This window comes from Larimichthys crocea, chromosome XV (assembly GCF_000972845.2).
Source record: "Larimichthys crocea isolate SSNF chromosome XV, L_crocea_2.0, whole genome shotgun sequence".
NCBI lineage: Eukaryota > Metazoa > Chordata > Actinopteri > Sciaenidae > Larimichthys > Larimichthys crocea.
The window spans coordinates 20,390,209-20,403,167 of NC_040025.1; the positions used below are offsets into that span (position 1 = coordinate 20,390,209).

The 12,959-nt window shown below is 41.4% G+C and overlaps 1 protein-coding gene across 7 annotated transcripts in view; it reads left to right on the plus strand.

Moving 5' to 3' along the window:
* The window catches only part of ubr4 (ubiquitin protein ligase E3 component n-recognin 4), a 44,490-nt gene extending 33,383 nt beyond the window's left edge, over positions 1–11,107 (plus strand). For all 7 annotated transcript variants that reach the window (XM_027288243.1, XM_027288246.1, XM_027288244.1 and 4 more), the window contains 33 exons: positions 15–254; positions 347–485; positions 616–741; positions 1,102–1,230; positions 1,321–1,670; positions 1,800–1,890; positions 2,061–2,145; positions 2,419–2,546; positions 2,843–2,972; positions 3,092–3,252; positions 3,403–3,512; positions 3,864–4,005; positions 4,253–4,334; positions 4,512–4,685; positions 4,892–5,013; positions 5,132–5,329; positions 5,483–5,563; positions 5,703–5,790; positions 5,957–6,084; positions 6,356–6,463; positions 6,607–6,723; positions 6,836–7,026; positions 7,240–7,413; positions 7,516–7,615; positions 7,818–8,036; positions 8,177–8,290; positions 8,549–8,691; positions 8,802–8,927; positions 9,020–9,214; positions 9,391–9,615; positions 9,812–9,902; positions 10,191–10,353; positions 10,539–11,107. In XM_027288243.1, coding sequence (XP_027144044.1) covers positions 15–254; positions 347–485; positions 616–741; positions 1,102–1,230; positions 1,321–1,670; positions 1,800–1,890; positions 2,061–2,145; positions 2,419–2,546; positions 2,843–2,972; positions 3,092–3,252; positions 3,403–3,512; positions 3,864–4,005; positions 4,253–4,334; positions 4,512–4,685; positions 4,892–5,013; positions 5,132–5,329; positions 5,483–5,563; positions 5,703–5,790; positions 5,957–6,084; positions 6,356–6,463; positions 6,607–6,723; positions 6,836–7,026; positions 7,240–7,413; positions 7,516–7,615; positions 7,818–8,036; positions 8,177–8,290; positions 8,549–8,691; positions 8,802–8,927; positions 9,020–9,214; positions 9,391–9,615; positions 9,812–9,902; positions 10,191–10,353; positions 10,539–10,603 — 4,735 coding nt within the window. In that variant the 3' untranslated portion in view covers positions 10,604–11,107. The remainder of the gene's footprint in view (positions 1–14; positions 255–346; positions 486–615; positions 742–1,101; positions 1,231–1,320; positions 1,671–1,799; positions 1,891–2,060; positions 2,146–2,418; positions 2,547–2,842; positions 2,973–3,091; positions 3,253–3,402; positions 3,513–3,863; positions 4,006–4,252; positions 4,335–4,511; positions 4,686–4,891; positions 5,014–5,131; positions 5,330–5,482; positions 5,564–5,702; positions 5,791–5,956; positions 6,085–6,355; positions 6,464–6,606; positions 6,724–6,835; positions 7,027–7,239; positions 7,414–7,515; positions 7,616–7,817; positions 8,037–8,176; positions 8,291–8,548; positions 8,692–8,801; positions 8,928–9,019; positions 9,215–9,390; positions 9,616–9,811; positions 9,903–10,190; positions 10,354–10,538) is intronic.
* Positions 11,108–12,959: the final 1,852 nt, after the last annotated feature.

Here is a 12,959-nt window from a genome sequence, read left to right on the forward strand (position 1 = left end):
ACTGCCTGTTTTAGGCCTGCTCGTTGGCACAAAGCCAAGAAAGTTCAGCTGACCCCAGGACAGACGGAGGTGAAGATCGACCTTCCTTTACCCATCGTTGCGTCCAACCTGATGATTGAGTTCTCCGATTTTTACGAGAACTACCAGGCCTCCACGGAGACCCTGCAGTGTCCGCGCTGCAGTGCCTCTGTGCCGGCCAACCCAGGGGTGTGTGGCAACTGTGGTGAGAACGTTTATCAGTGCCACAAGTGCAGGTGAGCAGCAGGTTTCCTCTGAAGGTTTAAATGGAAATGACTGGACACATTAGAATTGATAGTGTTTTAAATTGATGCTTGTTTTCTATTAGGTCCATCAACTATGATGAAAAAGACCCTTTCCTGTGCAATGCCTGTGGTTTCTGCAAATATGCCCGATTTGACTTCATGCTATATGCTAAACCATGCTGTGCTGTGGATCCTATCGAGAATGAGGAAGACAGGAAAAAGGTAAGCAGGAAATACAAGTGAACAGTGAAAAAAAAAGTGATTTATCTTTCAGAACAGATCAAATCAAAGCAGAAGTAGTACACCGTCACTTTGCATCTCTTAATCCTTATTGTGTTTTCTTTTCCTGCAGGCTGTGACTAACATCAATACCCTGCTGGACAAAGCTGACCGAGTGTACCACCAACTGATGGGCCACCGGCCCCAACTGGAGAGCCTCCTGTCTAAAGTCAATGAGGCGGCACCAGAAAAGCCACAGGTCAGTCAGTCAAATTGACTGTGCACATGCTATAACCTAAAACAATACGATGCACGGTTTCTACTGATACTTCTTGTATTCTTTAGATTCGTCTTTCCAAAATAATTTTTCAGCAAATGTGAATCTCTTTGATAGCAGTTGACCAGCAGTATTGGTATTGCAGTAATACATCATCTCCTTTTCATAAATCCCTCTAGCAGAACTTTCCAAAGGTATGACTTTTGGTCATTATGGTTGTAAGTAGTGTTTTTGTAGACTTTTGTAGGTTTTCTTGTTTCCCTAGAAATGTAGATTTAAGCCAGTTTTGTCTTATTTCTACAATTTTATCTCATGATACTATTTTTCCTGTCTTGCCCTCAGGATGACAGTGGAGCAGGTGCAGGACTGGGTACATCCTCTGCTAATGTGAACAGATACATTCAGCAGCTGGCTCAAGAATACAGTGGAGACTGCAAGACATCATTTGATGAACTCTCCAAGATTATACAGGTTACAGAGAGAAAGATTACTAATTTCAGAGTAACTGGTATTATTTGACCCCTGCTCACATATATTCTGGCCTTCTCTAATTGTTTACAGAAAGTTCTTGCATCCCGTAAAGAACTCCTGGAGTATGATCTTCAGCAGAGAGAGGCTGCCACCAAGTCATCCCGCAGCAGCAGCAGCCACCAGCCCACCTTCACCGCCAGTCAGTATCGCGCCCTCTCTGTGCTGGGCTGCGGCCACACCTCCTCAACCAAGTGCTATGGCTGTGCCTCAGCCGTCACAGGTCACTGTATCACACTGCTCCGTGCACTGGCCACTAACCCAGCCCTCCGACAGATCCTGGTCCTCCAGGGTCTCATCCGTGAGCTGTTTGAGTACAACTTGCGGCGAGGTACAGCAGCCATGAGGGAGGAGGTGCGCCAGCTGGTCTGTCTCCTCACTAGGTATGCCTATCTACTATCGTGTTGTTTAGTAGAAGAGTTCAATAGATCATTTTAATAACAAATCATGGCTCTTAGCACTGTCAGTTATGGTCAATGGTAAATGTTTCCTTCCGTGTTGTCCTGCTTCAGAGATCATCCAGAAGCCACTCAACAGATGAATGACCTCATTATCGCCAAGGTGTCTGCTGCCCTCAAAGGCCACTGGGCCAATCCTGACCTGGTATGTTCCTCCTACATGTCCTAAGAAACTAAGCAAAAAAGTGTTGACAGAAATATCTACAAAAATATCAGGTTTTTTTTGTTTGAACCTCACATTTTTATCTGAACAGTGGAGCTCCTGGATTGAGCAGTTTGACTTTTTAATTTCAACATGACTTGTTTTCCCAACAGGTTAGTAATCTGCAGTATGAAATGCTGCTGCTAACAGACTCCATTTCAAAAGAGGGAGGGTGCTGGGAGCTACGGTTACGTTGTGGTAAGCCTGATTTCCTCAAGCATTCACAAGATGTTTTTTTCCATGTCCATTATTTTTTTAACTCTTAGATCTTTTAAGAGCATCCGCATATGGGGATTAGTTTCACCAAGTGTTTTTGTCTGGTTAACTAATCTGATTGAATCCTTGCTTTGACATTAACTCCAATTCTTCTTCTGTGCATCAAAATACATCTTATATCAACCATCAGTTGTCTGGCTGTGATTGAGCTGAGAAAGAGACAGTCTGACTTTTTGTCTTGTGTTTTCCTGCCAGCCCTCAGTCTGTTCCTCATGTCAGTGAATATAAAAACACCTGTCGTGGTGGAGAACATCACTCTCATGTGCCTGAGAATCCTGCAAAAGTTGATCAAGCCTCCTGCGCCCACTAGCAAGAAGAACAAGGTAAATGCACTATACTACTGTTCTTGTGATATTCCTTTTAGAGGGTTGTAGGTGGCAGTGGTGTCATGTAGTCCTTAAAGATATGATAAGATGAAGAACTTTTGTCATCTGTAATCTGGACCAAGAACCACTAAAAGCATTTTTTGATGAATTAGAAAAATAATTACGTATTCTATTTTCATTCATTTAAAATACACCAGCTCAGGAAGTTTAAGAATTACACATGCAGTGTCTGTCACTTACCACCTGGTTGTATCACGTTCCCTTATACAGCATGTGTTTGCTTTTGTCTATAGGATGCTGCTATTGAGTCTCTGACCACTGTCAGGCCCTACAGTAATGAAATCCATGCCCAGGCCCAGCTCTGGCTCAAGAAAGACCCCAAAGCATCTTACGAAGCCTGGAAAAAATGTCTTCCAGCAAGAGGTCAGTACTGTGTCTGAACAAATACACAGTATACAAGTGAAGCAGGATGTTCTCCCATTTCTTTCAGTCAATGAAAATTCATGATAATGAGCTTTTTGAATTCATCTTGGTAACCACAGGCCAGGAGGCGGTGTCAAAGCCTCAGGGGAAGGCCGAGTTACGAAAGCAGTACCTGTTGGAGAAGTATGTGTGGAAGTGGAAGCAGTTCATGAGGTCCAGGAAAGGTGAAGGGCTCTTCCCTCGCTTGCTTAAACTGAGCCACAACAACTGGCTGCGACAGGTACAAAGAAAAATAAAAAAGATTTATTTAAAAAACAATTTTGTTGCAAGTATTCTTTTGTGCTCTGCTTGTTGTCCTTTGTAGATCCATTAGTATGTTTTGTTAGAAATAAAGAGGAGCCACTAATCACTAACATTCTATTTGTTGCAGGTACTGTTCACACCTGCCACTCAGGCAGCCAGACAGGCAGCTTGCACTATTGTGGAGGCCCTAACCACAATCCCCAGCCGCAAGCAACAAGTCCTGGACCTGCTCACCAGGTATGAGTCTCACATGATGAACATTAGGGATGCATAAACTATTAATAAATTACTGCTAGAGTTCTCAGTACCAAAAGTGAACATATACAGTATGTTCAAGCTATATGCATGTTACCAATAACTAGAAAATTAGAAAGAAATCGATTGTGGTATTTTCAGACAAATCACATGCTTTTGAACAGACAAACAAATGTCTCAAGCACATGTGCAAAAACTGTTAGAATAATCAAGAAAATGTCTGTTAAACTAATATCAAACAAAGGAAAATGTGTGGGGACTTGCAGTAGGTTTTAGCACTTGGAGCTGAACTGTAGACCTGACTTAAACGACATGTCTGTGTTTCTCTGTCAGTTATCTGGACGAGTTGAGTGTAGCTGGAGAGTGTGCAGTGGAGTACCTGGGTTTGTACCAGAAGCTGATCAAGCCAACACACTGGAAGGTTTACCTGGCAGCCCGTGGAGTCCTGCCCTACATTGGTAACCTGATCACCAAGGTAACGACCCTAAAGTCAAAAGATTATATTTATACAAACTTCATAGAATATCTGTACTGTAAGTGCCACTAGTTTTTTAGTTGAATGAAAATATTTAGATTTTAGAACTTTGTGCTTTTTGTACTTATTTCAAATGTTTTGTATTATGCTTATATTGAATATGCCAGTAGAGGTATTCATATGTTAATATCATACCTTACGTCAATATAGCAAACAAAACTGATGCTCTGTTTAATTCCCTGTCCAGGAAATAGCCAATCTGCTGGCTCTGGAGGAGGCCACACTGAGCACAGACTTGCAGCAAGGCTACGCTCTCAAGAGCTTGACTGGTATGTTAGTACCTGTTGTTTGTTTGACCATGACATTAGACATGACACTGATTCTGAGTATTGTATGGTTTAGGTGAGACTGAACACCATGACAGAATAAATGATAGATGGTTTATATACCATAAGTAATCTTTGGGCTGTTTAATTTTATAATTTATGTGTTTTGTGCCACTGCAGGATTGCTGTCTTCATTCGTGGAGGTGGAGTCCATTAAGCGGCATTTCAAAAGTAGGTTGGTCGGCACGGTTCTCAACGGCTACCTGTGTCTGAGGAAACTGGTGGTGCAGCGCACCAAGCTCATTGATGAGACTCAGGACATGCTGCTGGAGATGCTGGAGGACATGACAACAGGTCTGCACTGACATGAAAATAAATTATGCTTCCACTGCTTCAGTGTGATTTGTTTTCATACTTAACATAAAATAAATGTTTTGATGTTGTTTCCATGTTTTATTACAATACAATTAAGAATTCAACAGCAAGTAATTCAGCAAAGGTCATTGTATATTGTAGATATGTTTAAAACAACATTGTAAATCTTGTTGTGCTGTTCATAGGTACTGAGTCTGAAACCAAAGCCTTCATGGCAGTGTGCATAGAGACTGCAAAGCGGTACAACCTGGACGACTACAGGACACCTGTGTTCATTTTTGAGAGACTGTGCAGCATCATCTATCCTGTGAGTTGCCTTTAGCCTGTTGTATTCTGATTAAGTTGTACAGAATAATGCTCAAAGATTTAGGTGTAGTTCTGAAGTTGCCTTCATCTGAATCTTTTGTTTTACTTCTTGTGTTTAGGAGGAGAATGAGGTGACGGAGTTCTTTGTTACCCTGGAGAAGGATCCTCAGCAGGAGGACTTCCTGCAGGGCCGCATGCCAGGGAACCCCTACAGCAGTAACGAGCCCGGCATTGGGCCTCTAATGAGAGACATCAAGAACAAGATCTGTCAAGATTGCGACCTGGTGGCACTGCTCGAAGACGACAGTGGCATGGAGGTAAAGCTTAGCCGCTACACTTCCATCCACTGCATCCTTACAACCAATTCCTTGTTCTTGTGCTAGCTTTTATCAAATTCTTTACTCTATTTCACAAAATTTAAAAAGTTGGCCTTTTATGAGAAATTAAATTGATGTCACTGTTTTTCTCAGCTTCTGGTGAACAACAAAATCATTAGCTTGGATCTGTCAGTGGCAGAGGTCTACAAGAAGGTCTGGTGCCCTACAAATGAGGTGAGAGTCCTAATGAGCTGGACAATGAAAGATTGACTCATTTAAGAACATGTAGAACATAAAGAATTCATTAGGATTGCTGTTAAATGACAGTATTACTAAGTCAGGGAGCCTGTTGGCTTTTTTTTTCTTCTCCAAGGGTGAGCCAATGAGAATCATCTATCGAATGAGAGGTCTGCTGGGAGATGCCACAGAGGAGTTCATAGAGTCACTGGACTCAACCACAGGTTACATTTACTGTTCATTTACATGATGTTGTCCAATTTTTTGTCCGTTCAGCAGTGTGTAAGCCTGTCGTCTCAAGGACTAGTGCCTGTGTTCAGTTATGAAAGATGAATATGCAATATCTCTTCACAACTAAAAAAACTAATATTTTACCTGACCTTATTTCAGATGAAGAGGAGGATGATGAGGAGGTGTACAAGATGGCAGGAGTCATGGCACAGTGTGGAGGACTGGAGTGTATGCTCAACCGGCTATCTGGAATCAAAGATTTTAAACAAGGAAGACATCTGCTCACTGTAAGCAAACATTTGTTTTGACCAAAAGCCATTTACGATAAATCTTTATTTATTCTATTTATACCTTCAAAGCATACTGAAACATCCATCCCGAATAAATTGATACCTTTATCATTTAAAATGTATTTAGACCCTAAGGAAGACTTTGTCTTATATTTTTGAAATAACAAAGTTTACTCTTTGTCTTGACACAGTAACCGCCTGTGCAGCTGCCATGAATATCAACAGCAGAGCTGCATATTTGACAAATGTGCATCTGTCTCACTTACAGGTTTTGCTTAAGCTGTTCAGTTATTGTGTGAAGGTGAAGATCAACCGGCAGCAACTGGTCAAACCAGAGATGAACACACTCAATGTCATGCTTGGGACTCTAAACCTGGTGAGTGACTGTCTAACATTGTGTTTGTAATCTGATTAGTGGGGAGGAGGGTGCATTACATTTCAGTCAAATTAACCAGGTTTTATAACAGTTTATCAGTTACTTAAATTAGAAAACTCATCTTCATGTGTCTTTTCCTTCAGGCCTTAGTGGCAGAACAGGAGAGTAAGGACAGTGGTGGAGCCTCCATAGCAGAGCAAGTTCTGAGCATCATGGAGATCATCCTGGACGAAGCCAATGCTGAGATTTCAGAAGACAAGGTGAGCATATGAAGTAGATTGACCCTTCTGTTGTTCTAATGTAATCAAAGCTAGAAAAAAATCCATTCGTGTAACTGTTTGATTTGAACATTGACTGGTTTGTCTTTTTCAGGGTAACCTGCTGTTGACAGGAGACAAAGATCAGCTGGTCATGTTGTTAGACCAGATCAACACCCCATTTGTGCGCTCCAACCCCAGTGTGCTGCAGGGTCTGCTGCGCATCATCCCGTACCTGTCGTTTGGTGAGCTGGAGAAGATGAGGATCTTGGTGGAACGCTTCAAACCGTGTTGCAGCTTTGACAAGTGAGTGTCACTCAGCAAATTTTTGAAGTTTTAAATATGTAAAACATTCAGGTCATCAGATTAAATAGATATAAACATTTTGAGTTTTTTATTAAGTCAGGCTGATTATTTGTGACCGTTGTGTGCTGCTCTGTGATCCATATTTCAAAGAGCGTTACAGGTGTTACAGCTTGTGTCGAAGTAGAACTGACCTCTGTGCTTTTTCCCCTAAAGGTACGACGAGGAGCATAGTGCCGATGACAAAGTGTTTTTAGATTGCTTCTGTAAAATCGCAGCTGGAATAAAAAACAACAGCAACGGCCATCAGCTGAAAGACCTTATTCTCCAGAAAGGAATCACACAGAGTGCACTGGACTACATGAAGAAACATATCCCAAATGCCAAAAAGTAGGTCTTCTCACAGCTTCACTTGGCCAAAGATCAAAACCTTTGACTTAAATCTGTGTGCTGGAGTGTTTAAACCATTTTCTTCTTCTGAACTCTCATTAGTCTGGATGCAGATGTCTGGAAGAAGTTCCTCTCCAGACCAGCTCTACCCTTCATCCTCAGATTGCTCCGTGGTTTGGCCACCCAGCATCCCCCCACACAGGTATTCACTATTTGTAATTAAAAACTCCACTGGAGGTGTTTAATGGCCACCAGTAAAAACAGATGACTCTGGACTAAGCAACCAAATACATAGAGGAGAAAATATGATATGAATCATTTAAACCCAACTCACAAACTCTGCATCTACAATTCTACAATAAATCTAATTAACATTACTGGATGCCTTCTTATCTTCTGTCCAGGTGCTGATAGGCACAGATTCAATAACCAACTTGCACAAGCTGGAGCAGGTATCCAGTGACGAAGGCATCGGCACGCTAGCAGAAAACCTTCTGGAGGCTCTGAGAGAGCACAGTGACGTCAACCTGAAGATTGATGCAGCCCGCAGGGAGACCAGAGCTGAGAAGAAGCGTATGGCTATGGCCATGAGACAGAAGGCCCTGGGAACACTGGGCATGACGGTACATCTTCCCTTCTTTTTCTTTACTTTGTTAAAATGCTGTTCATTTGTGTTGCTGCCCCTGTGACTTTGCATCATCAACACAGCCCAGTGTACTGTTGATTTTTGTTTTAATTTGTGGTTTATACATTTGCCTTTCAGACCAATGAGAAGGGTCAGGTGGTGACCAAGACCTCACTGTTGAAGCAGATGGAGGAGTTGATAGAGGAGCCAGGCTTGACCTGCTGTATCTGTAGAGAGGGTTACAAGTTCCAGGTACACGCCTCACACACCTCATCCAGGATTATTAGTGGACTTCATATAGTTTAAGCTATAGTTAAGAGTGTTACCTTTGATTGGATCACATTATATAGTGTTTAAATAATTTAATCCAAGTTAATGATATATTTATTTAATTCACTTTAAAGTATCAGCTGACGACAGGTGGTATTCGGAAATCCTGAATTATGAGTAAGATTTTCAGTCTTCTTGTTTACTGAACTAACATGTCCGTCCTTGTTTCTCTTGTCCTAGCCAACCAAAGTCCTGGGTATTTACACTTTCACGAAACGCGTGGCCTTGGAGGACTTCGAAAACAAGCCTCGCAAGCAGCAGGGCTACAGCACTGTGTCGCACTTTAACATAGTCCACTATGACTGCCATCTGGCAGCTGTCAGGTACCAACAAACACCGTCATGGAGCTGCTGATGAGGACCCTTTAAAAAAATTTCCTGCCGTGACCTCCGCTGTTGTTCTGAGCTTTTTATCTTTCTTTTCCCCGGGGCAGGCTGGCTCGTGGGCGAGAGGAGTGGGATAGTGCTGCTCTCCAGAATGCCAATACCAAGTGCAATGGGCTGCTACCTGTGTGGGGGCCACATGTGCCAGAATCAGCCTTTGCTACGTGCTTAGCGAGGTAAAATCGTGCACCCCCACACACACCGCAAAGGTTTCCTTCATGTTTCACACAGTAGATCATTCCCCATGGGATTTCTCTGTACCACACAGGCACAACACATATCTGCAGGAGTGCACAGGTCAGCGGGAGCCCACGTATCAACTCAACATCCACGACACCAAACTGCTGTTCCTCCGCTTTGCTACCGAACAATCGTTCAGCGTGGACACAGGAGGAGGAGGACGAGAAAGCAACATCCACCTCATCCCCTACATCATCCACACTGTTCTCTACGTCCTCAACACGTATGCTCCATTTTGATATGAAATGTATCTCACCACAGAAATGATTCATGAGACATTGAACCTGTACCAAGTGATGAGATGTACGAATAACTAATGAAAAAAACATCAATCTGGTGTGGCTTGTGTTTTTCTCACCCTCATCCCATCACTATGCTTTGTGAACTCTGTCACTGCAGCACGAGGGCTACGTCCCGGGAGGAGAAGAACCTGCAGAGCTTCCAGGAACAGCCATGTGAGAAATGGGTGGAGAGCTCATACGAGGTTGAAGGACCGCACTATTTCACCATCTTGGGCATGCACATCATGCCGCCTGAACGCTGGAGGACCTCACGAATATACTTCCTACGAAGACTCCTGGTCAACGCACACGCCCGCAAAGTCTCAGCAGTCTGCACCAACAAGTAAGACAGTTTTGTTTTGTTTTACTCAGAAGAGTGTAAAAAGATGAATGATGGCAAATGATTGTATCTTATGTAATGAATGGAGACACCACTGCAAACAAACAATCAACTGTATTTAAAAAAAATACAGTTTATCAAAAAAAAATCTAATTAATCAAGCTCATACATTAACTCTCTTCTTCTCTTTTCTTACCAGACTCACAGATAAAGCACCAAAGGAATATGCAGTCTATCGCTCACCTCTTCTCTTCTGGGGCCTGGTGGATCTCGTCTATGACATGTTCAGGGTAAATGTGTTACAAGTCCCAAAACTGCTGCGCATGTGGATGTCACAAACATCCTTCAGATATCATATAAACCAATAATGGTCTGCGTTTTCAACTAATTTCTAAGCAAAGTCTTTACGAACAGCAACAGGACAGACCTCTGACGTTTGACTTCTATTTTCTTTGAAATCAGCTGGACATACTTTTAGAATCATATGATAAAACGTTTAATTAACAATTTGGAGACTAAAACTCCAACAGTTGATCTCACAGCCTTTTTCCTCTGTCATCTTCTCTTTGGCCGTACAGAAAGTACCCACCAGCAACACAGAGGGGGGCTGGTCCTTCTCGCTGGCAGAATATGTCCGTCACAACGACATGCCCATCTATGAGGCCTCAGAGCGCGTGCTCAGGGCCTTCCAGGATGAGCTCATGCCTGCCGAGTCCTTGTCCGAGTTCTTTGATGTTGTAGGTCAGTATACAGACACACCTGATCAATTTCATCATGCCCAGTTATCAAAATGAAAAGGTGGAAAGGTTCTTTAACAATTCAGAGATTATACTCAAAATCGAAATTAATTTTGGAGAAATCTGCATGGACCCAACTGATGCAGCTCTGCTCAGTCACTGAAACTTGACTTGATGTTTCTCTTCCAGGTCTCCTCTCTGAAATCGCAGACCCAGATCTCTTCCTGCAGGATTTGTTGAACTCTTTGCCCTGATGGACAACTTCAACCCACACCCGTACAACACACAACAGCCCTGCAAAATAACGTTGGGACACCTACCAACTGAAAAAAATAAAAGATTTTCTCTTTTTACACACTTGACACACATGCTCAGACACAGAGTATACACAATGCTTCTTACTCACTTCCTTCCCCCCCATATGACATCTTCAAATTAACTTTAAACTGAAATTATGTGTAGTCTAAAAAAAAAAAAAAAAAAGAAAATCATCCATTTCTGGCAACATCTCTGTAATGTTTAACACAAAAACACAATGCTGTTAAACGGTGGGAGGAACACACTAAAACAGAATTTACGCTCTGTCCCTCTGATTCAGACAAAAGATCTGAGACTCTGCTAATCATTAATCCAGAGATGTTTTGTGTATTTTCTGGTTCACGACTGTTAAACAAGCCTGAAGCTTCACCATCGTCTGTGAAGGCCAAGCAGAGTGTCGCAGAATTGAATTATTCATGTTTAAAAAAAAAAAAAAAAAAGTTTGCTGGTTGATGGAATAACTTGTGAATTCTGTTTTAGGGTGGAAATATTTGTCTTTCAAAGCCCCCCACCCACCCCCCTCTTATATTGGGGTACAATGTTAAGGTAACTAAAAAAATGTTTTGGGATTTGACCCACCACGTGTTGAGAGTGACATTTGATTTTATCTTGTTTTTTTTTTTCCCTTTTTGTTTGTTTGGTTTAAGTTTTTTTTTTTGGATAGGGCTTTTTAAAATGGCAGAAGGTTTCAGCACATGGTCACATGGTTTCGAGCTAATTTGTCCTTTTTTCTGGACTTTGCTGTTTGGTCTCTGCATAGGTTCTAACTGGAATTTGAGTGATGGGCAGAATTTTTTTTTTTTTTTTTTTTTGATTTGTGTGTATGTGTATGTTTTCTTTTATCAATCTCAGAAGCGAAATGAGGAAAAGAACGATGAATAAAAGTTTGTTTTAGTTTTTCCATGAAGCTATGCCTTTGTGACAAAGTGAACTTTGGACTTGTGAAAGATTTCATCAGTTGCAGTGGAATATCAGACCTGTCTAAATTAATAATAAAACAGACCTACATTATATCCTTAAACACTTTTTTTCTTTAATTGTTTTGTCCTTCAGTTTGTTTTCTCAGGCCTTTTTAGTTTCATTTCTCTGACCTCTCATTCATTTAGATTTTGGTTTTCCTCTGAATCACTGGCAACACTCTTGAGTCAATCCTCAGAACAGATTTCTGGAAAGCAAAGTGCCGCTGAGTTTAAACCTCGGCGAATGAACTTTTAAACGTACAAACAGTTAAAACGGCACCCCCTGTACTCGAGAGCTGAATGCATGGTGTGGAGTTCACCCAGTTTATTGTAAATTTGCCTTTTTCCCCGCTGCTACAATGTTCAACTGTTGCTGAATGTCTGCTTTTTGAATTTAGCCTATGATTAATAAAGCCGTAATAATTCCAAATGTGATCCGGGGTGGTAACCTCTTCTGTTCCAGCTGCTGTTTTCTTAATAAAAATGATGCATCATTTTCTAAAACAGCAGGTCTGTGGTTAAAAAGACTCATTGTAAAAATGTCATGTCTAGTGACATGCTTAGAAATACATTGTTTTATTATCTAAGGGTGTATTTTTTTTTATGCATGCAAATTAGATTTACTGTCTGTCTCACTGCTCACCTGTCCAGTTTTCCCAGTCCATAAAAAGAGATGAATAAGAGAACGTACCAAATGAACTGAAACGTTTACACATGCTCTGTCTAAGCTTAAAGACATTTGGGTCGACTATTGTAGAATATTTATAGAAGCTTTCACATGTACTTCTGAGGTGTTGAGACCAGAGAGTTCAGGGACAAGAAGCTGCTCTCTGTATGGATCACATCTGAGGTGCAGCTGTGTAAAGGCCACCAGAGGGTGATATTCATTAAGACACTGGTATGTCAGAGAGAAAACATTGTGAACACCTATTTTCTGTCTTGTGTGATTGATGTAAAAATCAATTAAAACTGATGTTAGGAAATAATTCTCAACTCAAACTGTAAATGATGTGAAAACAATTTGAATATCAGTTTATTTTCAACTACTTTGCATATAAAAGCACACATTGCACATTTCACTTATGGCTTTCGGCAATAAATTTTACACAGAACAACCAAAACTAACATCATTCACAATGTCTTAAACATTTACAGTAAAAAAAAAAAGAAAAAAAGTATGCATTGGCATACACATTTCCCCTTTATACAAAGGAATATGGCTTTTAGACCTCACCAACGTGGTCTTTAAGTGACCAGTTTCAAGGAGTACTAAGACTTAAGGCATGGAATGCACATTTTTAAGGCCCATTTATGGACCAATGACCAAAGATCA